General features: G+C 51.3%; 1 protein-coding gene across 4 annotated transcripts in view; it reads left to right on the top strand.

Moving 5' to 3' along the window:
- Positions 1-21,090, top strand: part of LOC142465730 (phospholipase A and acyltransferase 3-like) — a 37,478-nt gene extending 16,388 nt beyond the window's left edge. For all 4 annotated transcript variants that reach the window (XM_075569976.1, XM_075569978.1, XM_075569975.1 and 1 more), the window contains exons 4-5: positions 17,976-18,235; positions 20,555-21,090. In XM_075569976.1, the coding sequence (XP_075426091.1) occupies positions 17,976-18,235; positions 20,555-20,659 (365 nt within the window). In that variant the 3' untranslated portion in view covers positions 20,660-21,090. The remainder of the gene's footprint in view (positions 1-17,975; positions 18,236-20,554) is intronic.
- The last annotated feature ends 985 nt before the right edge of the window (positions 21,091-22,075 follow it).

Raw genomic sequence — 22,075 nt, 5'->3', positions numbered from 1 at the left:
CCTATACCAGAAACTAAAAGCGAAAACGACGCAAAAAACAAAAAAGTTTTAATTCATATTTAAATTTAACAATTACACGCTGGTTTAGAGTGCATTTATAGGGGTACCTTTGAATTTCTTCGTTCACTCTCTCTTATTATTGTACTATACCTCCTTTGCACCTACCGTTTTAAGGACCTTCGGTACAATTGGTGAGCAGTTCTTTACAACCCTTATGTGCATAGATTCGAGATAGCTAATATCTCATTCCGTTTGGAACTGGCTTCCACTCTCCTGAGTATAATCTACATTCCTACAGTAGTTTCCCCCTTGGTTGCACATTTAATATGATGGGTTTTCTGGACAATACGCAGGATTTTGATGTCTGGACTACTGAGGCTCTCAATGTATTTTCCTCTAATCCAATCCCCAATACAGACCAGTCTATACCCAATATCAAAACATACTTCTATGATCTAGAACAGGGTTTCCCAAACTTTTTTTTCCGTGACCCGGTTATTTTTTAACTTCTTTTTTGTGACCCACTAAAAATGTTATTGCCTATACTGGCCTATAGGGCCTGCACAGACATACACACAGCCACTGATATACACCCACACACACACCCACCCACCCACTGATACACAGACACACAGACACACACAGCCGCTGATACACACACACACAGCCACTGATACACACACATACACAGCCACTGATACACACACACACACACACACAGCCACTGACACACGCAGCCACTGACACACACTGATACACACACAGAGCCACTGATACACACATACGCAGCCACTGAGGGGGCCAGGGACACTTGGGTGGGTGGGAGGGAGGGGGCCAGGGACACTTGGGTTGGTGGGAGGGAGGGGGCCAGGGACACTTGGGTGGGTGGGTGGGAGGAAGGGGGCCAGGGACACTTGGATGGGAGGCAGTGACTGGGTGGGGTCACTTACCTTGCCACCGGATGCTTTCCCCTGCTGCCCAGGACGGGAGGTGGGCTTGGGGGCTCGGGAGGGGGTGCCATGGGAGGTGAGCTCGGGAAGCTGGCCGCGGGGGGAAGCGGGCCGCAGTAGGAGCTTGTACTTCCACCGTCGGATCTGGTACTTCCTCCTCCGTCCCACGTTGGGAGCGGGGGGAGGAAGGGAGCGGGCCCTGCACAAGCGCGCGGGACCGCGGGGGCAATCGCCGCCATTTTTTTTTAACTTGAGCGGGGGGGACGGGAGACACCGCGCGGCCAGCCTCGCTGCGACCCGGCAATTTTGGGAAACGCTGATCTAGAATGTACACATACATCTCAGGCTAAAATCTGGTGGGAGGTGACCAGCCTTGACAACTACCTAAAAAGTAATCTTGTCCCTAGAGGACTTCGGGTCAAATTACCACCGTCCCACCAGATAACAGACGAAAGTTTTTTAGCCAATTGGGATAAGATATTATTAGAATGTTCGGCAAAACTCATGACACTGCTTATGGAATTTGAGACAAGAAAGTTTGAAAGTATTAAAAAAGAGATCAAAGTACAATTAGAAGATCTTCAAACTTGGCGGGGTGACCTTGAATTTGTGCAGCTAGAAACTAAGCTTAAAAATACCATAGACAAATTGACAAAAGACATCAAGGAGAGGAAACAGAGAAAGTACAACAGGGATAAAACAGACTTTGAAACAGGGAAGATTTTCACTTTTAAAACCAGACGTCCAGCTAGGCGTAATTATACACATACGCAGGAAACATCCACAGATTGTGAGGCTTCTGAAAGTGAAACCGAGCCTCCCCAAGGTGACACCAATCCTGATTTTCCCAGCACGAGCACAACTCTCCCATTTCCCCTACCCCAAAGAACTGCTCCTTTTTTAGGGGAGACGAGCCTTTTAGGCCCTTCCCTAAGAGGAAAACAAGGAGGGGGAAGGGTCGATTATCTCAGAGACAGGGAAAAATGGGCATATCAGTGTCACATCTGCAGCAACTCCGGTCAGAGACCGCCCCGCTGACGCGTCACACGGCGGACCCATGCGCACACGCACGGCCAGGGCAGTACACGCACGCTCGGAAAGGAGCTGCCAGCGCCTCCCACAGGGAGGGAACTCGGCCGTACGCCCGCGTGACGTCAGCGCTCCGCGACGCGCATCGCGCACGCGCGCGGGTTGCTCGGCAACCAAGGCAATCACCAGGAAAGCCTGACCTGCAGGCTGTTTCAGATTACTGCCGCCCGGACATCATTGGAGGACCGGATCACACCCCTGCAAGGTAATTGGATCCTTCCTGCATATATACCTGCTCCTGTCTGGCATTCCTTGCTGAGCATAAACTCCTGTTTAATGCATTGTGCTCACCGCTGCTGTTTAGTTTGCTTGAACTTTGCTTGGTCTGACCTGTCTGTTTCCTGATATCCTGATCCTGGCTGTTCTCTGGATTCCTACACTCTCCTGCACTTTGACCCCGGCTTCGCCCTCGACCATTCTACCTTCTATTACCCTGGACCTTGGCTACGGAAATCTACCATCCTCTACTCTCCAACCCCGGAACACGGCAAGTACCCTGACTACCCTGACCTCTCCAACCCTACGACGCGGTACGACTTGGACTACGCATTCCGGACAGGAATGCGTGGTTGTGGGTCGGTGTCTTTCTATCCCCACCTCAGCCCCGCGGTCTTCCGTCCTGTTTGTGGTGAGCGCAGCGTGACAATATGCTCAGCCCAACAAACATGGACGCCGCTGAGGTGGCCCGACGCCTAGACACACATGAGGAATGCTTCCGGCAACTTACCGGATCATTCACACTTAAGGAACAACTAGTCTCCCAACTCAAACAAGACGTGGATACCCTTACTGAGCAAGTTAGACGCCTGACCTTATCTACAACCAACACCGCCCCACTTGCAACCACTCCCGCACTCACGACACATACCACTGAGCCAAGACTACCAACGCCCAACCAGTATGCAGGGGATCCCAACGGTTGCCGAGGGTTTCTGAACCAGTGCTCCATACAGTTTGAGTTGCTTCCCTCTCACTTCCCTTCCTCACGATCAAAGGTCGCATACATACTCTCCTTGCTGACTGACGCCGCTCTAGCCTGGGCATCTCCTATCTGGGAGCAACGTCCCGATCTGACTTCAAACCTCGCCCTCTTCATCGCAGAGTTCAGAAGGGTGTTTGACACCCCAGGGCGTAAGGTTACCGCCGCATCTACTCTGCTTAATATTTCCCAGGGAGACCGTACTGTGGCTCGTTATGCCCTGGATTTTCGGATGGTGGCTACGGAGACCGGCTGGAACGATGAGGCCCTATCTGCAGTCTTCTGGCAGGGTCTGTCCGAACGTCTGAAGGACGAACTGGCCTCTCTTGATCGCCCCGCTGGATTGGAAAATCTGATAAACCTGTGCATCCGTATGGATCAGCGTCTTCAAGAGAGAAAGATGGAGAGAAACAAACACCCTCGAGGTATACAATCGTCATCTTTTTCCACCATAGGGCCTCTACTCTCCACAACTCCCGTTGTAGACGAACCCATGCAGCTGGGAGGGACTAGTCTTTCACCTATCGAGAGGCAACGGAGAAGACGAGCGGGGTTGTGCCTCTACAGTGGCAATAACGGACACCTGGTGATCAACTGTCCACTGAAACCGGGAAACGCCAAAGCCCAGTGAGTATAAGGAGGATCACGCTGGGCACTGCTACCTTTCCCCCTCCTCAACCCTCTACTAGGATTTACCTACCCATCTCCATATTCGGTGAGACCTTCACAGTACAGACACGGGCCTTTCTGGATTCTGGGTCAGGGGGAAACTTCGTTGATCAAGAGTTCGCAATCAAGAATAGGATACCGTTGGTACCCAAAGATCGACCGGTAGCCCTTGAAGCCATCGACGGACGACCCTTGCAGCCCGCGTTCATTTCCTTGCAAACTGTGCCCCTTAAGATCTCGACCGGTGACTGCCACTCCGAGACCATAACACTGGATATTATCCACACTCCCTCCACGGACGTTATTCTGGGACTCCTGTGGCTTCGGATCCACAATCCAGTCGTTGACTGGACAGAGTCCACGCCTCTACGTTGGAGTTCCTATTGCTTGGAACATTGCATGTCTACTCCTAAGGCAGTGGCAGGTCTGGAGGTCACGGATCCTGACAGGATACACCTACCGGGGATATATGAAGAGTTTCGCGATGTCTTTGACAAACGCCAGGCAGAGGAACTTCTGCCACATCGTGCGTACGATTGGCCAATCGATCTTCTACCCGGTACCATTCCCCCGAGAGGAGGATCATACCCATTATCCATACCTGAGACCAAGGCTATGAGACAATATATCCAGGAGAATCTCCAGAGGGGGTTCATTCGAAAATCCTCATCACATGCGGGGGCAGGTTTTTTCTTCGTCAAAAAAAAGGACGGAACCCTCAGACCCTGCATAGACTATCGCGGTCTCAACAAACTCACCATAAAGAACCGCTACCCCCTTCCGTTAATAGCAGAATTATTTGACAAACTCCAAGGAGCTAGGATCTTCACCAAACTGGATCTCAGAGGCGCTTATAATCTGGTTAGAATCAGACAAGGAGACGAATGGAAGACAGCATTCAATACTCGCGACGGGCACTACGAGTACCGAGTCATGCCGTTTGGGTTGTGTAATGCCCCTGCGGTCTTCCAAGACTTTGTAAATGACATCTTTAGAGACCTTCTGGACCGTCATGTGATAGTATACCTGGACGATATACTAATTTTTTCCAGATCCATGCCTGAACATACTACTCACGTCAAACAAGTCTTGCGGCGCTTAAGAGAGAACCACTTGTTTGCTAAGCTCGAGAAATGCCATTTCCACCAAAAATCTACCTCCTTTCTCGGCTACATCATATCGGACACCGGTCTCGCTATGGACCCTAGCAAGGTCAAAGCTGTACTCGAATGGCCCTGTCCTCTCTCTCTCAAGGCTATCCAAAGGTTCCTCGGCTTCGCCAACTATTACCGGAGGTTCATTCAAGGATTCTCATCGGTAGTAGCACCCATCACGGCGCTCACTCAGAAAGGAGCTGACCCTACTAATTGGTCTGACGAAGCTCTCCAGGCCTTCGAGAGGATAAAAACAACATTCGCCTCAGCACCCATCTTAGTACACCCAGACCCTTCATTACCCTTTTCCTTAGAGGTTGACGCCTCCGATGTAGGAGCAGGTGCTATACTCTCCCAGAGAAAGAACCCTCAAGCTCCACTTCACCCCTGTGCGTATTTTTCTAAAAAAATTTCCTCCGCCCAAAGGAATTATGACGTGGGTAACCGTGAGCTATTCGCGATCAAACTGGCCTTAGAGGAGTGGAGACACCTACTGGAGGGCACGGAAACGCCTGTCACGATATTAACAGACCATAAAAACCTACTTTACATTGAGGGAGCATGGCGACTCGGGTCTCGCCAGGCAAGATGGTCCTTATTCTTTACGCGCTTCAATTTCCTTATTTCATATATCCCAGGCTCTAAGAACATTAAAGCCGACGCCTTGTCTCGACAGTTCCTGGTAGAGGATAACAAGGTGGAACAGCAGGAGACCATTCTTCCATCCACTTGCATTGTGGCAGCCAATACTTTCAGCGCCTTGTCTGATATTACCAAGGCTCAGAACAACATCCCAGCAGGACTCAAGGTTCCGGAGGATCGTTTGTTCACTCCACTTCTTTACCAGAGGAGAGTCATGGAGTGGGGGCATTCATCCAAGACAGCTGGTCATCCTGGCACCAAAAGAACTACTGAGCTCATCGAACGCACGTTCTGGTGGCCCAACATGCGGAGAGACATACAAGCTTTTGTAGCTACATGCTCTACTTGTGCACGGAACAAGACGCCACACAACAGACCTGCGGGTCTCCTTCATCCATTACCTATCCCGGAACGTCCATGGACACACATATCTATGGACTTTATCATTGAGTTGCCTAAATCTAGAGGCATGGACACCATACTTGTAGTGGTGGACAGGTTTTCAAAACAGGCACACTTCATTCCTATGAAAGGTCTACCCACCGCACCGATGTTGTCCGACGTTTTCATCAGGGAGATCTTCAGGTAAAATGGGACTCCCCTGGTCATAGTATCTGACAGAGGATCCCAATTTATTTCCCGGTTCTGGAGGGCGTTTTGTAAGAGTCTGGACGTCACACTACACTTTTCGTCAGGCTATCACCCCCAGACCAATGGGCAAACAGAACGCACCAATCAGTCTCTGGAACAATTCTTAAGGTGTTTTGTTGCTGATACTCAAGACGACTGGGCAGAACTTCTCCCGTGGGCAGAATTCTCCCATAACAATCTTCGTAATGAATCATCTCAACAGTCACCATTCATGATCAACTATGGCTTCCATCCTTCTGCACTCCCTTCTCTTATCTCGAAGTCTGGAGTCCCGGCCGCAGAGGACAAAATCCTCCACTTACAAGACTTATGGCAGAAAATCCACCTAAACCTACAGCACGCTGGTAAACTACAGAAGAGACAAGCGGACCGTCACCGAAGAGAGGTCCCAGGGTACTCTGTAGGACAAAGGGTCTGGTTATCCACCAAAAACATTTGTTTAAAGGTAACTTCACCCAAACTGGCACCGCGCTTCATTGGTCCCTTCCGCATCACTAAAAAGATCAACCCAGTAGCCTACCGGCTAGAACTGCCTAAGACTATGAGAACTCCCTCCGTCTTTCACTCCTCCCTTCTAAAACCATGTCTACAAGACTCATCCTCCAAAGGGCAACCTAAACCTCCGCAAACCATACTGGTAGAGGGTCAACAAGAATACGAGGTACAGACCATCCTCAACTCTAGAATGTCCAGAGGAGGATTGCAATATCTCGTACACTGGAGAGGCTATGGCCCGGAAGAGAGAGAGTGGATCCCTCATCGTCAGGTACATGCCAACCGTCTCATTTATGCCTTCCACCGAAGGTACCCTGAAAAACCATCCCTGGGTCGCCCGGAGGTCTCCCCTCAAGGGGGGGATACTGTCACATCTGCAGCAACTCCGGTCAGAGACCGCCCCGCTGACGCGTCACACGGCGGACCCATGCGCACACGCACGGCCAGGGCAGTACACGCACGCTCGGAAAGGAGCTGCCAGCGCCTCCCACAGGGAGGGAACTTGGCCGTACGCCCGCGTGACGTCAGCGCTCCGCGACGCGCATCGCGCACGCGCGCGGGTTGCTCGGCAACCAAGGCAATCACCAGGAAAGCCTGACCTGCAGGCTGTTTCAGATTACTGCCGCCCGGACATCATTGGAGGACCGGATCACACCCCTGCAAGGTAATTTGATCCTTCCCACATATATACCTGCTCCTGTCTGGCATTCCTTGCTGAGCATAAACTCCTGTTTATGCATTGTGCTCACCGCTGCTGTTTAGTTTGCTTGAACTTTGCTTGGTCTGACCTGTCTGTTCTCTGATATCCTGATCCTGGCTGTTCTCTGGATTCCTACACTCTCCTGCACTTTGATCCCGGCTTCGCCCTCGACCATTCTACCTTCTATTACCCTGGACCTTGGCTACGGAAATCTACCATCCTCTACTCTCCAACCCCGGAACACGGCAAGTACCCTGACTACCCTGACCTCTCCAACCCTACGACGCGGTACGACTTGGACTACGCATTCCGGACAGGACTGCGTGGTTGTGGGTCGGTGTCTTTCTATCCCCACCTCAGCCCCGCGGTCTTCCGTCCTGTTTGTGGTGAGCGCAGCGTGACAATCAGGAACAGAACCAAACGAGGGGGAGGTACAGGAAAAGCAGGAGATACAGGTTATAAATCTTTCATCCAAAGTTCTTAATGCAAATCACATAAGTCTGCTGTCTAAAGGTTTATCTTTTTGCCCTACTAATCAAATTGACATTTTCGACACGGTTAAGGATTTAAACCTATTTTGCCGTAAACTGAACTTACCTAAGTTTTTAAAAAAACGCAGAGTATGGCAAAATAGGAACACGCCACTGGAGAACATGAGTACACAGGATTGTGTGAACATAGAGAACATGGAGGGTCTTTTAGAGGAAAGTACTAGACCCCAAGGTGAAGGCCCTTTCACTAATCTTAAAAATAAATCTCTATTCGAATCGCCACCTGATACATGTGCCAATGTAGACGTGTTTTGTCAATTAGTTACGAAAGAACTTGAATCAATAAGGATAAGAAAGAGAGAACAAAATCTTACCTTTAATGAACGATTGGCTCTTCAAGATCTAGAATCTGATTCTTCCGTTGTTCTCAAACCCTCTGATAAGGGGGGTAATGTTGTATTACTAAACAAATGTGACTATGTAAGCGAATGCAAACGCATTCTATCTGATCGTAACTGCTATAAAGTATTAAAAAGCAACCCAACAATTACTTTCATGAAAGAACTTACAAATATTCTCACAGAAGCTTTGCAAAGTAAACTAATCTCCAAACATGAGCATGATTTTATGCTAGTTAAGAAACCGCAGGTAGCAACTTTCTATTTATACGCAGGAGTTTATGGGGTTTATCTCTGATATAAACTACTTAAGACACCATTAATTCCACTATTATCCCCTAATCGACTCCGCTCACTCCTCCAAGGGGTTTAGTTCTTACCCATATTTTATCCATTTGAGTGTAATTGTTAAATTTAAATATGTATTAAAACTTTTTTGTTTTTTGCGTCGTTTTCGCTTTTAGTTTCTGGTATAGGGGATTCTTTACCTTATAGCCTTACAAATATATACGCCTGGTTTAGAGTGCATTTATAGGGGTACCTTTGAATTTCTTCGTTCACTCTCTCTTATTATTGTACTATACCTCCTTTGCACCTACCGTTTTAAGGACCTTCGGTACAATTGGTGAGCAGTTCTTTACAACCCTTAGTCATGTTTTAGTAGGAAATATTTAGCAATTGTTTTATTTTTTGAAGGCATTTTGATCCTGTTTAGCATATAGATACTTCTGCTATGCTCAAGCACACGGAATCCCAATTCTCTAGTCGGGATTCCCACATAAACTCACTTACAGGGACAGGACAGATAGTGCACAGCTCTCTTTGATTTGCAATTCAGGAAATATTTGATATTTTTACCCGAAGTATCACAAAAATAATCTGTCACTCATGTATCTGTAAGCAGAGCAAGCACCACATTTGAAAAACCCTTTAATGTAATTTCTCAGTGCAGGGCTGAGCAGTCTGGGGAGCGTAATGGCTATGCACCAGTTTATCTTGCAAATTGGAGGCACTGGTCAGACTGACATTATTGCCCAGTACAATATGAAAATGTATTTGGAGTATTTTCCGCATCTCAGACCATTGATCATTGTAAGTCCCAATGAACCGTATGATTTTTTGGTCCAACTTCTGGTGGATTTTGGGAACCAATAAAGATTCTCTCACTTGGGCTTTGCTTCTATTAAGACCCTGGGTGATACTCCTGTTGCTGTAGCCTTGTGATTGGAAGCGTTTCTTGAGCTCTGTGGCCCTATCATTAAAGACTTGTGGTGCAGAACAGTTGTGTCTCAATCAGAGGAATTTGCTAACCGGGACACCCTTAATCTGTAAAAAAAAAGTATGTGCACTATCTGCAAGGTCAGCCTGAAGTTTTGTTCATTGTGGGTGAGGACATCGAAAGACCGAAATCACGGCTCAGTGCCACCCCAGAGTATCAGAACATCGTCGATGTACCTCATCCACAACAGAACATGAGATGTATCTGGTGCTCCAAGATCACCAAAGACAGATTGTCACGGTAGCTTATGACAAGATATAATGAACACCAAATATCTGGGTTGAACTGAACGAGGCTTAGATATAATAAAATATAATTTATTCCTTAAATAAGGTGAACACAGCAATATAGTACAATTAACAGGCAAGAAGATAACACTTACTTAGGGTTGGGGAATGGAGAAGTATCCAATAGCAATTCTCCAGCAGTCCAGTGACATTCAAGATGGAATCAGAAGCACAACTCCAGCACAACTAAAAACTGTAGGGTTGACACAGTTTATATACCTGTGCAACCCTATTCTTAACATTGAACACAGCCTATTGGTGAACAATTATCTGTATCCACTCTCTAATGTGGAGACACAGACTAACAGACTAACCCATGCCCTCAGGTAACAATTAGACTGACAGAGTTTGTTGATTGACTAATACTTAATCCCTAGACATTGGGTAACAATCAAGGCAGTTACTTTTTGATCACCGTGCTTAGGCTACTCAGCCGTCTGCCCTTCATGACCTATTCGCCTAGCAAATGGCGTCTGCATTTTCAGAACAGATCCAAAATAAAATACATATACACTTTAATATCTACACATATTAATAAGTTCCATTCTGGTGGGCTCAGTGGGTCGACCTTTGCCAGTTTTTAATGCCTACAGTGACTCCACATATTGGGCAAATATGAACTCTCTGTGATCTCCAGAACTGGAGATACAGAAATGCACTTTAAAACATTAAAATACATGCTTATTATGAAACATGGGAACAGAGGAACATACATTTTCAAGGTACAACAAAGTGCAAACCTCATCCCTGGACCGCAGTCCAGTTAACCCCTTGTCTCTCTGGTGAGGTCAGGGGATGGGCATATGGGGTGCAACCCCTTTAATACCGGTCCACCCCCTTTCTCCCTCTACACCTCCCCTTCTTAATGGGTGACCTGTGGTCCACTGGCCCTAACGGGGAATGGGGCACTGCTGGCACCCTTAACGAACTCAGACGGATAGTCCTGACATGAAAGTCCATCAGCATTGCTGTTTTCACTACCCTTTTTGTGCTGAATGGTAAATTCAAACTCTTGCAAGGCCAAGCTCCACCTTAGCAACTTGGCATTCTCCCCTGATGCCCTCTGCAGCCAACTCAGGGGGTTGTGGTCTGTGAGGACCGTGAAAGCCCTTCCATACACATAGGGCTGGAGTTTTTTGAGTGCCCACACAATGGCCAAGCACTCTTTCTCAATGGTGGCATAGGCCACCTCTCTGGGAAGTAGTTTTCAGCTGAGGTACACCACAGGGTGCTCTCTACCGTCGTCCCCCACTTGGCTCAACACAGCCCCAATGCCATAGTCCGAGGCATCAGTCTGTATGAGGAAATGTTTGGTATAGTCTGGGGCAGCCAGTATGGGGGCCCCAGCAAGCACAGTTTTCAGTGCCTGGAAAGCAGTTTCACAGGCAGGAGTCCAGGTGATAAGCACAGGCAGTTGCTTCTTTGTCAAATCAGTCAGGGGTTTGGCAACGGCACTGTACTGTGGGACAAACTTCCTATAGTACCCTGCGGTGCCCAAAAATGCCATGACCTGTTTCTTGGTCTTTGGAACAGGCCACTGAACTATGGCTTCTACCTTGGCTGGCTCTGGTTTGAGGTGTCCTCCACCTACCCTGTGCCCTAAGTACAGGACCTCTGCCATCCCTACCATACACTTAGTGGGTTTTAAGGTAAGCCCAGCCTCCCTGATCCTATCCAGCACCGCAGCTACATGTCCTAAGTGGGCGTTCCAGGAATTACTAAAGACAGCAATGTCATCTAAGTAAGCCCTGACATAGCTCTGCATCCCTTCCAGTAACCTATTGACCAGGCGTTGGAAGGTATCCGGGGCATTCTTCATCCCAAATGGCATCACCAAAAACTCATAGAGGCCACTTGGAGTGATGAATGCTGACTTCTCCCTAGCCTCCAGGGTCAGTGGGATTTGCCAATAGCCTTTGCTCAAATCCATAGTGGTCAGATACTTTGCCCCCGTGAGTTCATCTAGTAACTCATCCATGCGGGGCATGGGGTAGGCATCTGACACCGTCCCAGCGTTGAGCAAGCGGTAGTCCACACAAAACCGGGTGGTCTTGTCCTTCTTAGGAACTAGGACTACTGGGCTTGCCCAAGGACTCTGGGACGGAGTAATAACCCCTAGGGTCAGCATCTCCTCTATCTCCCTTTCCATACTGGTCTTGACCTCTGCTGACACTCTATAAGCGTGCTTATGCAGAGGTCGCAGGTCCCCTGTGAGCACTGGGTGTTTTGTGAGATGTGTGGTCCCTGGCATGTCAGTGAAGAGGGCCCCATACTTAGCTAGCATGTCCCTGGCTTCTCCCTTCTGCCTAGCACTCAACTGTGCCCCTATCTCCACCTGTTCCACAGTGTGTCCCTGCCTAGCCTCCACTAGGAGATCAGGCAGAGCATTGCTCGCCGGATCCTCCAGCAGGGGGCAACAAATGGCCATTACTGCTCCTATACTCGGTGCTCTGTACTCTTTCAACATGTTAATGTGATATGTCTTGTGCCTCTCAGGCTCTAACTGTACAACATAGTTGCACTCATTCACCTTTCGGATGACCGGGTACGGTCCCGACCAGGCAGCCATTAACTTGTTCTCACGAGTGGGTTTGAGAACAAGCACCTGCTGTCCTGGGATGAATTCTCTGCTACGGGCATTCCAGTCATACCATCGCTTTTGCTTGGTCTGAGCGGCCCTGAGCTGGTTCTGGGCCACCCCCATGAGCATCTCTAACCGGTTTCGGAGATCTACCACATACTGTATCACTGAAGCATCAGTAGCAGTAGCCTCCCCTTCCCATCCCTCACGGAATAGGTCCAGAGGTCCACGTACCCTGCGGCCATATAGTAGCTCGAAGGGGGAGAAGCCTGTAGATTCCTGCTGTACCTCTCGGTAGGCAAACAGCAAGTGCTGTAAATGAATCTCCCAGTCTTTCCCCTCCGCCTCTATAAAGGTCCGAAGCATCTGCTTCAGGGTACCGTTAAACCTCTCACATAATCCGTTTGTTTGGGGATGGTAAGGGGTAGTGCACCGGTGCTGTACACCGCATGCATCCCAGAGACAATGTAACAGTTCACTCATGAACTGCGACCCCTGATCGGTTAGGATCTCACTAGGGAAACCTACCCTAGAAAAAATGTTCAGCAAAGCTGCTGCCACTGTCTTGGCATCTATGGTGCCAAGCGCTACCGCCTCAGGGTACCGGGTGGCAAAATCCACCACCGTGAAGATGTAGCGCTTCCCTGACCTGCTAGGAATCATAAGGGGTCCTACAAGGTCCATTGCTACTTTCTGGAAGGGTTCCCCTATTATCGGTAGGGGTTTCAGGGGTGCCTTCACACGGTCGCCCGCCTTACTCACTCGCTGGCAGTCATCACAAGAGCGACAGAAAGTGCCCACATCTCGAGATGCCCCCGGCCAGTAGTAACGCTGTAATAACCGGGCTCGGGTTCTGTTGACCCCCTGATGTCCCGCTAACGGAATAGAGTGAGCTACCCGTAACAGTTGCTGTCGGTACCCCTGGGGCACTACTAGCTGTCGCTTACCGGTCAATCCCTCCTCTATCCCTGGGTTCCCTTCTTCTCTATACAGGAGTCCCTTATACCATAGGCAGCGCTCAGTGCCCTCCCCTGCCTGAGATTCGGATGCCCGAAGTCTCACGCCAGCCAGGGTAGGGTCTGTCTTCACTGCCTCCCTAAACTGGGCTCCTAATTCTGGCCACCCCCCAGTCATGTCATTGTCAGGGGAATGGGGAAGGGTGAGAGGGAACAGTAAGTCAGTCTGTGGTTGCAACTGATCCTGGCTTACCTCCCCTGGCTCCTCCGCGCCCTCCGCTAACGTTGGTCCCAAAGGCTGGGGGACTGGCGTTGCCGCCATGGCCGTTGTCTGGCTCCGGGTAACCGCCGCCACTGCAGCGGGTTTGGGTACCCGGTCGTAGGTGCAGGTCATCGGTCCCAGATCGTTGCCAAGAAGAACATCGGCATCCAAACCGGGTAAAACCCCCACCTCCCGCACACCCTGGCCCTCCCCCCAATCCAAAAAGATTCTGGCCACTTGCAGAAAACGTGGCTCTCCGTCGGCCACAGTGATCTGTATCCCAGGGCCTGGGATCAATTCCTCTGGCCGGACCATATCAGGTCGGACCAGGGTCACTGCAGCTCCTGAATCCAGCAAGCCGACTGCTTGCCGGTCACCGACTGTGACCGGGGTGTGATGTCTGCTCCGGCCGTCCGTATGCTGCAGGTCCGCGCTGAGATGTCCTCCGCTCCTGGCTGTAGGCACCGATGAAACCGGGACAGGTGTGGCATGGGACGCCTCGCTGGGAGTTGGTTCCATGACCGGTCCGGTGTCTGTGGTGGAAGCCACCCGCACGCGGGCTACCGGCTTCGCAGCTGGGGTGCGTTGCCCCTGATGGGGTCCGCCAGAATGCAGGGGTTCTGGGCAATCTGGTCTGATGTGACCAGGGCGGTTGCAGTTGTAGCACCGGCGCTCGTGCCGGAGCTCGCCGCCTTCGGTGAACTGCTGCCCGCAGGTGGCCTCTGAGTCCATTGGGGGGTATTGGCAGACATTCTGGCCGGTGCCGCCGCCACCGCCGCCTTGGCTACTGGTTTGGCGGTCATCAGGGCTCGGCTGGCCACATAGTCGTCTGCAAGCCTCGCCGCCTCCTGGTAAGTCTTGGGCTTCTTGTCGTACACCCAAGCCCTCACCGCTGGCGGGCACTGCTGCATGAGCTGCTCCTGAAAGATGAGGTCCAGCAGGCGTTGGTAAGTCCGTGCCTCATAGGCCTCCACCCAGCGTATCCCGTATAAAGCCATGCGGGTCACGTAGGTAACATAGGACTCCTGGGGCTGCCTCTCCTCCTGCCGGAATTTACCCCGGTAGGCTTCAGGGGTAAAACCGTACTGAAACAATAACAGTTCTTTCAGGTGTTCGTAGTAATCAGCATACTCATCTGGAAGCGCCATCATTGTCTGCTTAGCCAAGCCGGACAGTAAGGGGTCCAAACGTACAACCCTATGCTGGGGAAGCACTTTGTACCACCGGCACTGCGTTTCAAAGTTCTTTAAGAAACTGTCAATCTGGTCAGTGCCTTCCACGAACTTGGTGAGACTGTGCTGGTCCAGCTTGAGTTCATCGTTGGGTTGGACAGGGGGGCAATAAGCGGGTCTGTTCACTGCCATAGTGATAAACTGCAGCCGCTCCTCTGGTGTCCCTCTGTCTCCCCATGCAGTAATCAGTGCCAACATTTCGGGGGTGAACGGACTGGTAGCCGCAGCAACCAGAACCCCTCCTGTTGCACTGCTCCCGGGAGGTGCACTCGTTCCCTCCCCGAGATTCCGCCGCCCCGGCACTGGGTTCTTTCCCTGATCTCCGGGTGGCTGTAAAAGGGCAAGCTGAGCCATATCCTGAGGCTCTGCAAGCCGGGCTTCATAGTCACCGATTGCGTCAACCATGTCTGCGACCTCCTGGTTCTCATAGGGCAGTCCATATTCACGGCACTTGTCCTTCAGCTGAGCTCGGGTCCTCATGTTGAATGAGCCTTCAGCCTCGCTCATGGTTCAGTCGCAGAAGTGAGGTGGTGTTACAACTTGTGTTAACTGTTGCACTACTGTGTGTTCAATATCTTTAGTCCCAGGAACTTGCAATTACCATCAAGTTCCTACTATGTTACAGTATCCTGCAGTATACTGTAACACAGGTCCAGTTTAATCCCGCCGCTTGCCACCAGTTAATTATAGAGCTTGTCACGGTAGCTTATGACAAGATATAATGAACACCAAATATCTGGGTTGAACTGAACGAGGCTTAGATATAATAAAATATAATTTATTCCTTAAATAAGGTGAACACAGCAATATAGTACAATTAACAGGCAAGAAGATAACACTTACTTAGGGTTGGGGAATGGAGAAGTATCCAACAGCAATTCTCCAGCAGTCCAGTGACATTCAAGATGGAATCAGAAGCACAACTCCAGCACAACTAAAAACTGTAGGGTTGACACAGTTTATATACCTGTGCAACCCTATTCTTAACATTGAACACAGCCTATTGGTGAACAATTATCTGTATCCACTCTCTAATGTGGAGACACAGACTAACAGACTAACCCATGCCCTCAGGTAACAATTAGACTGACAGAGTTTGTTGATTGACTAATACTTAATCCCTAGACATTGGGTAACAATCAAGGCAGTTACTTTTTGATCACCGTGCTTAGGCTACTCAGCCGTCTGCCCTTCATGACCTATTAGCCTAGTAAATGGCGTCTGCATTTTCAGAACAGATCCAAAATAAAATACATACACACTTTAATATCTACACATATTAATAAGTTCCATTCTGGTGGGCTCAGTGGGTCGACCTTTGCCAGTTTTAAATGCCTACAGTGACTCCACATATTGGCCAAATATGAACTCTCTGCGACCTCCAGAACTGGAGATACAGAAATGCACTTTAAAACATTAAAATACATGCTTATTATGAAACATGGGAACAGGGGAACATACATTTTCAAGGTACAACAAGGTGCAAACCTCATCCCTGGACCGCAGTCCAGTTAACCCCTTGTCTCTCTGGTGAGGTCAGGGGAGGCCATATGGGGTGCAACCCCTTTAATACCGGGCCACCACCTTTCTCCCTCTACACACATTTTCTCTCCCATCACCCCAGGAAAAGATTGACATAAGAGGGTGCACATGTTGCGCCCATCGCCGTCCCCTTTTTGTGATTTTTGGTATACCTTGTTTGTTTATCTTCGGAGGTTTTTTTTTTGTTTGTGTTGTCTTTATACACATTATATACCTCACACCACCATTATAGCTAACTGTCATGGAACAGAAATACCCATTTCTGACTTCTCTGTTTCACCCCCCCCCCTTTCCTTGGCAGTTCTGCCTGCTAGCTGTATTTGGATGTTACTTTCCTTGCAGTTTCACTCCCAGTGCAGATGGAATGGATACATTATGTTGCCTTTTTTCCTTCCAGCCTGTCACACCCCTGGTTGCCCTGGCAACATCTCCAGTCCTCCAAGTTAATGGGCTTTCCCATTCCCCCCTGTCCCTGCTGACAGTTAGTATGGCCTGACCCCTATCCCTGTGTCACAAGCAGTACCCACTGTCTTTTACTTCCTGACATTGGCAGAGCGAGTACATTCATGTTACACCCTTATGGCAAGGCCAATTCTTTTCACCTGCCCTTACTACAAAGCACCCACAGAGATACACCTTTCCAACACAAACATCTTATCCACAAGTGCCTGTTTTTATTGCTGCCTTCCTAAATAAAGTGAAGAAAATATACAGGACTTGTTGTGCTTTGGAAAGAGGGCTGAGTTGAAGCTAGCTGGGTTCATTCATACCCCAGACATGACCCTTGATCCAGAATACTAACACCTTGTTTAGTTATATTTTGATGTCTACTCTGTCTCCTGCAAACTGTGGCACATGGAAGAGACAGTCAGCTTAACTCATTCCCCTTTTATTCACACCAAGCAATCTTTTGTAATCTTTTATTGAGCAATAACAGCAACATGCAAAAGAAAATGGGGGGGGGGGGGGGGGCTGTAGTAGGTGCAATTACTTAGGGAAATGTAAAAGATATTAAACTTTACCAGGAGATGATGGGAGACATGACAGATCCTGAAGGCTGCTGGTAGAAAGAGGAAGGGGATAGGACCTGACATGCAGGAAAAGGGGCAGGGAGAAACCAGCCGCAGGGGTCCTGGATCATACCACTCAGCCAATGGAAAAGTTATTAGGCAACAGGCTGAGAGCCTGGGGGGAAGGCAACATTGTTGCAATGTTACACTGAGCAGTGGCAGGAATCACAGGGCAGGGAGACATGCACAACTGGTTCCAGGACAATGTCACAATTTCTCTAATATTTTGTGGGTACTATTAACTCTTGTATCCTGAGCGGTTTCTTTCTTATTTAGTGTGTGTACACACACTCACTCACACTCACACACACTCTCCAGTATAAAGAAAAATGGCTTGGTGCACGCGTCATACTAATAAAAATAGCCACATGTCCTAGACCACTGCAGGAAAGACTGTAAATGTCATCCCAATGACTAATCAGTGATGTGTTTAATGAGTTGGAGAGTCAGTGACACAGGAGCACAAAATGAGGAAATGACAATGACATATTTACTGGGTTACAGGGTCAGTCCCACACACGGGTAACCCCTTTCTGCTCTTGTCCCAGATCAGGATGGCTGGTCTAGTTTATCCTCAGCTTTTGGGGGCACGGCTGTGGTTAGAAAGGATCGCCTGGAGGACGTGGCACAAGGCTGGTATTATAAGGTCAATAACAAGTATGACCAGAAGCGTCGTCCGTACCCCCCAAACAAGGTGGTGCGTGAAGCGCTAGCAAAGGTGGGCGAGAAGATGTCATATAGTGTCACCAGTGCCAACTGCGAACATTTTGTGACCGATTTAAGATATGGAGACAGCTTCTCTGACCAGGTATAGATTGAGCGCTATGCGGGGGGGGGAGGGGGAGGCACTGGGTACAGCACGGTTGTGTGGGGGGGGTACTGGGTACAGCACGGTGTGTGGGGGGGGGTCGGGGGAGAACTGGGTACAGCACAGTGTGTGGGTGGGCACTGGGTACAGCACAGTGTGTGGGTGGGCACTGGGTACAGCACAGTGTGTGGGTGGGCACTGGGTACAGCACAGTGTGTGGGGGGGGCGCTGGGTACAGCACAGTGTGTGGGGGGGCGCTGGGTACAGGACAGTGTGTGGGGGGGGGGGCGCTGGGTACAGCACAGTGTGTGTGTGTGTGGGGGGGGGGGGCACTGGGTACAGCACAGTGGGGGGGGTTGCACTGGGTACAGCACATTGTGGGGGGCACTGGGTACAGCACAATGTGGGGGGTGGCACAATGGGGGTTGGGGTGCTGGGTATAGCACAGTGTAGAGGGGGGCGCTGGTATAGCACAGTGTAGAGGGGCCTCTGGGTATAGCACAGTGGGGGGGGGCGCTGAGTATAGCACAGTGTAGAGGGGTCTCTGGGTACAGCACAGTGGGGGAGGGGGGGCTCTGGGTATAGCACAGGTGGGGAGGGGGGGCTCTGGGTATAGCACAGTGGGGGAGGGGGGGGCTCTGGGGTATAGCACAGTGGGGGAGGGGGGGCTCTGGGTATAGCCCAGTGGGGGAGGGGGGGGGGGCTCTGGGTATAGCACAGTGGGGGGAGGGTGCTCTGGGTACAGCACAGTGGGGGGAGGGTGCTCTGGTACAGCACAGTGGGGGGAGGGTGCTCTGGGTACAGCACAGTGTGGGGAGGGTGCTTCTGGGTACAGCACAGTGTGGGGGGGCTCTGGGTACAGCACAGTATGGGGGGGGCGGCTCTGGGTACAGCACAGTAGGGTGGGGGGCGGCTCTGGGTACAGCACAGTATGGTGGGGGCGGCTCTGGGTACAGCACAGGGGGGGCACTCGGTACAGAACAGTGTGGGGGGGGGGGGCGGCTCTGGGTACAGCACAGTGTGGGGGTGGCTCTGGGTACAGCACAGTGTGGGGGGGGGGCTCTGGGTATAGCACAGTGTGGGGGGGGGCTCTGGGTACAGCACAGTGTTGGGGGGGCTCTGGGTACAGCACAGTATGGGGGGGGGGGCGGCTCTGGGTACAGCACAGTATGGGGGGGGGCGGCTCTGGGTACAGCACAGTATGGTGGGGGCGGCTCTGGGTACAGCACAGTATGGGGGGGGCGGCTCTGGTACAGCACAGGGGGGGGGGCACTCGGTACAGAACAGTGTGGGGGGGGGCGGGCGGCTCTGGGTACAGCACAGTGTGGGGGGGGGCTCTGGGTACAGCACAGTGTGGGGGGGGGCTCTGGGTACAGCACAGTGTGGGGGGCTCTGGGTACAGCACAGTGTGGGGGGGGCACTCGGTACAGAACAGTATGGGGGGGGCGGCTCTGGGTACAGCACAGTATGGGGGGGCGGCTCTGGGTACAGCACAGGGGGGGGCACTCGGTACAGAACAGTATGGGGGGGGCGGCTCTGGGTACAGCACAGTATGGGGGGGCGGCTCTGGGTACAGCACAGGGGGGGGGCACTCGGTACAGAACAGTGTGGGGGGGCGGGCTCTGGGTACAGCACAGTGTGGGGGGGGGGCTCTGGGTACAGCACAGTGTGGGAGGGGGGGCTCTGGGTATAGCACAGTGTGGGGGGGCTCTGGGTACAGCACAGTGTGGGGGGGGCACTCGGTACAGAACAGTATGCGGGGGGCGGCTCTGGGTACAGCACAGTATGGGGGAGGCGGCTCTGGGTACAGCACAGGGGGGTCACTCGGTACAGGACAGTGTGGGGGGGGGGGGCGGCTCTGGGTACAGCACAGTGTGGGGGGGGCTCTGGGTACAGCACAGTGTGGGGGGGGTGCTCTGGGTATAGCACAGTGTGGGGGGGGGGCTCTGGGTACAGCACAGTGTGGGGGGGGGCACTCAGTACAGAACAGTATGGGGGGGGGCGGCTCTGGGTACAGCACAGTATGGGGTGGGCGGCTCTAGGTACAGCACAGGGGGGGGGCACTTGGTACAGAACAGTATGGGGGGGGCGGCTCTGGGTACAGCACAGTATGGGGGGGGCGGCTCTGGGTACAGCACAGGGGGGGCACTCGGTACAGAACAGTGTGGGGGGGGGGCGGCTCTGGGTACAGCACAGTGCGGGGGGGGGCGTCTCTGGGTACAGCACAGTGTGTGGGGGGGGGGGGGGGGGGGGGGCTCGGTACAGCACAGTGTGGGGAGCATTTAGGCAGAAATGTATTTCCCTCTTCTGCCCCTGCAGGTGGATAATGGTAAGACAGTTGTGGCTGTTGGTGGAGGGATATTCTTTGCAGTTGCTGCAGTTGCTGCCTTTAGCAGTATGAGGAACAGACGGCAGAACCAGTGACATCAAAGCAGAGCGTTGTTCAACCCCTCTCCTGCTAGAGCCCTGCAGAGCATCACCTAACCCCCCCCCCCCCCAACGCCCGCCGGCAATAATTGAGCAATAAGATTAGTTTTAAGTTTAACCCGTTGAGTGCTGAGGGGCTACGGGATTGGGATCATGTGATCGCTCCCTGGCTCCTCCTCCTCACTGATGACACACAAGAGGAGGAGGAGGAGGAGTCTCATCTTCCATTTCTCACCCCGTCTGATCTCTCTCAGGAGCTCTGAATGTTATCTCCCCCAGCAAACAAGGAAACAGCTCAGGCCGGGGTAACGTTGTCTTAGCTTAACCCTTTGGGTGCCCCATCAGTGCCTTATTATAATAATTACCTCTATAACACTACCACACCGGGCGCTGCGTCATCTCTAATAAAACGTCTGTGTGGGATTGTGTCACTGACCTTTAAATGCCACACCTGGCAAATAACCCTTCCCTCTCACAGGGGAAAGAGGTTTTAACACTGTATGGTATAGAGATTAGTGGGTTCTGCCCTGGCTATTGCAGTGTGAGAGGGTAGTAGGGTGACAGGGCTGTATGTGAGGTACAGACACGGGGGCAGTACTGAAGGTGGCCACAAGGTAGCAGTGCTATGTGAGGTACATACACGGGGAGCAGTACTGAAGGTGGCCACAAGGTTGCAGTGCTATATGTGAGGTACAGACACAGTGAGTGCAGCACTAAAGGTGACACAAGGTGATAGTGCTCTATGTGAGGTACAGACACAGGGGCGCAGTACTGAAGGTGGCCACAAGGTAGCAGTGCTGTATGTGAGGTACAGACATGGGGGAGCAGTACTAAAGGTGGCAGTGCTATGTGAGGTACAGACACGGACAGCGCAGTTGTGAAGGTGTTAGTGCTATGTTAGGTACAGACACGGACAGCAGTACTGAAGGTGGCCACAAGGTGGCAGTGTTGCATGTGAGGTACAGACACGGAGATCAGTACTGAAGGTGGCAGTGCTTTATGTGAAGTACAGATACAAGGGGGGCAGTACTGACAATTGCCACAAGGTGGCAGTGCTGTATGTGAGGTAAAGACACAGGAGCAGTATGAAGGTGGCCACAAGGTGGCAGTGCTGTACGCGAGGTACAGACACCTGGAGCACAGTACTGAAGGTGGCCACAAGGTGGCAGTGATGTATGTGAGGTACAAACACCAGGAGCGCAGTACTGAAGGTGGCCATAAGGCCGCGTCCATAATCAGTGCGATTGCATGCATGACGGCGCACGCAGTGCCAACAAAAGGCCGTACCTCTATGAGGCAGGCCATAGAGCACGCGACTGCGCAGCAGATTTGAGCAAATGATTTTGTTTTGGTTACGCGACGGCCATGTCACGTGAGCGGTTCAGCCAATGAGAGCAAACCGGTTGGTGACGA

The sequence above is a fragment of the Ascaphus truei genome, chromosome 14 (genome assembly GCF_040206685.1).
Source record: "Ascaphus truei isolate aAscTru1 chromosome 14, aAscTru1.hap1, whole genome shotgun sequence".
In the NCBI taxonomy this organism is placed as follows: domain Eukaryota; kingdom Metazoa; phylum Chordata; class Amphibia; order Anura; family Ascaphidae; genus Ascaphus; species Ascaphus truei.
Note: the sequence above shows the minus strand (reverse complement) of the source record. Positions and strands in the feature narration are given on the sequence as shown.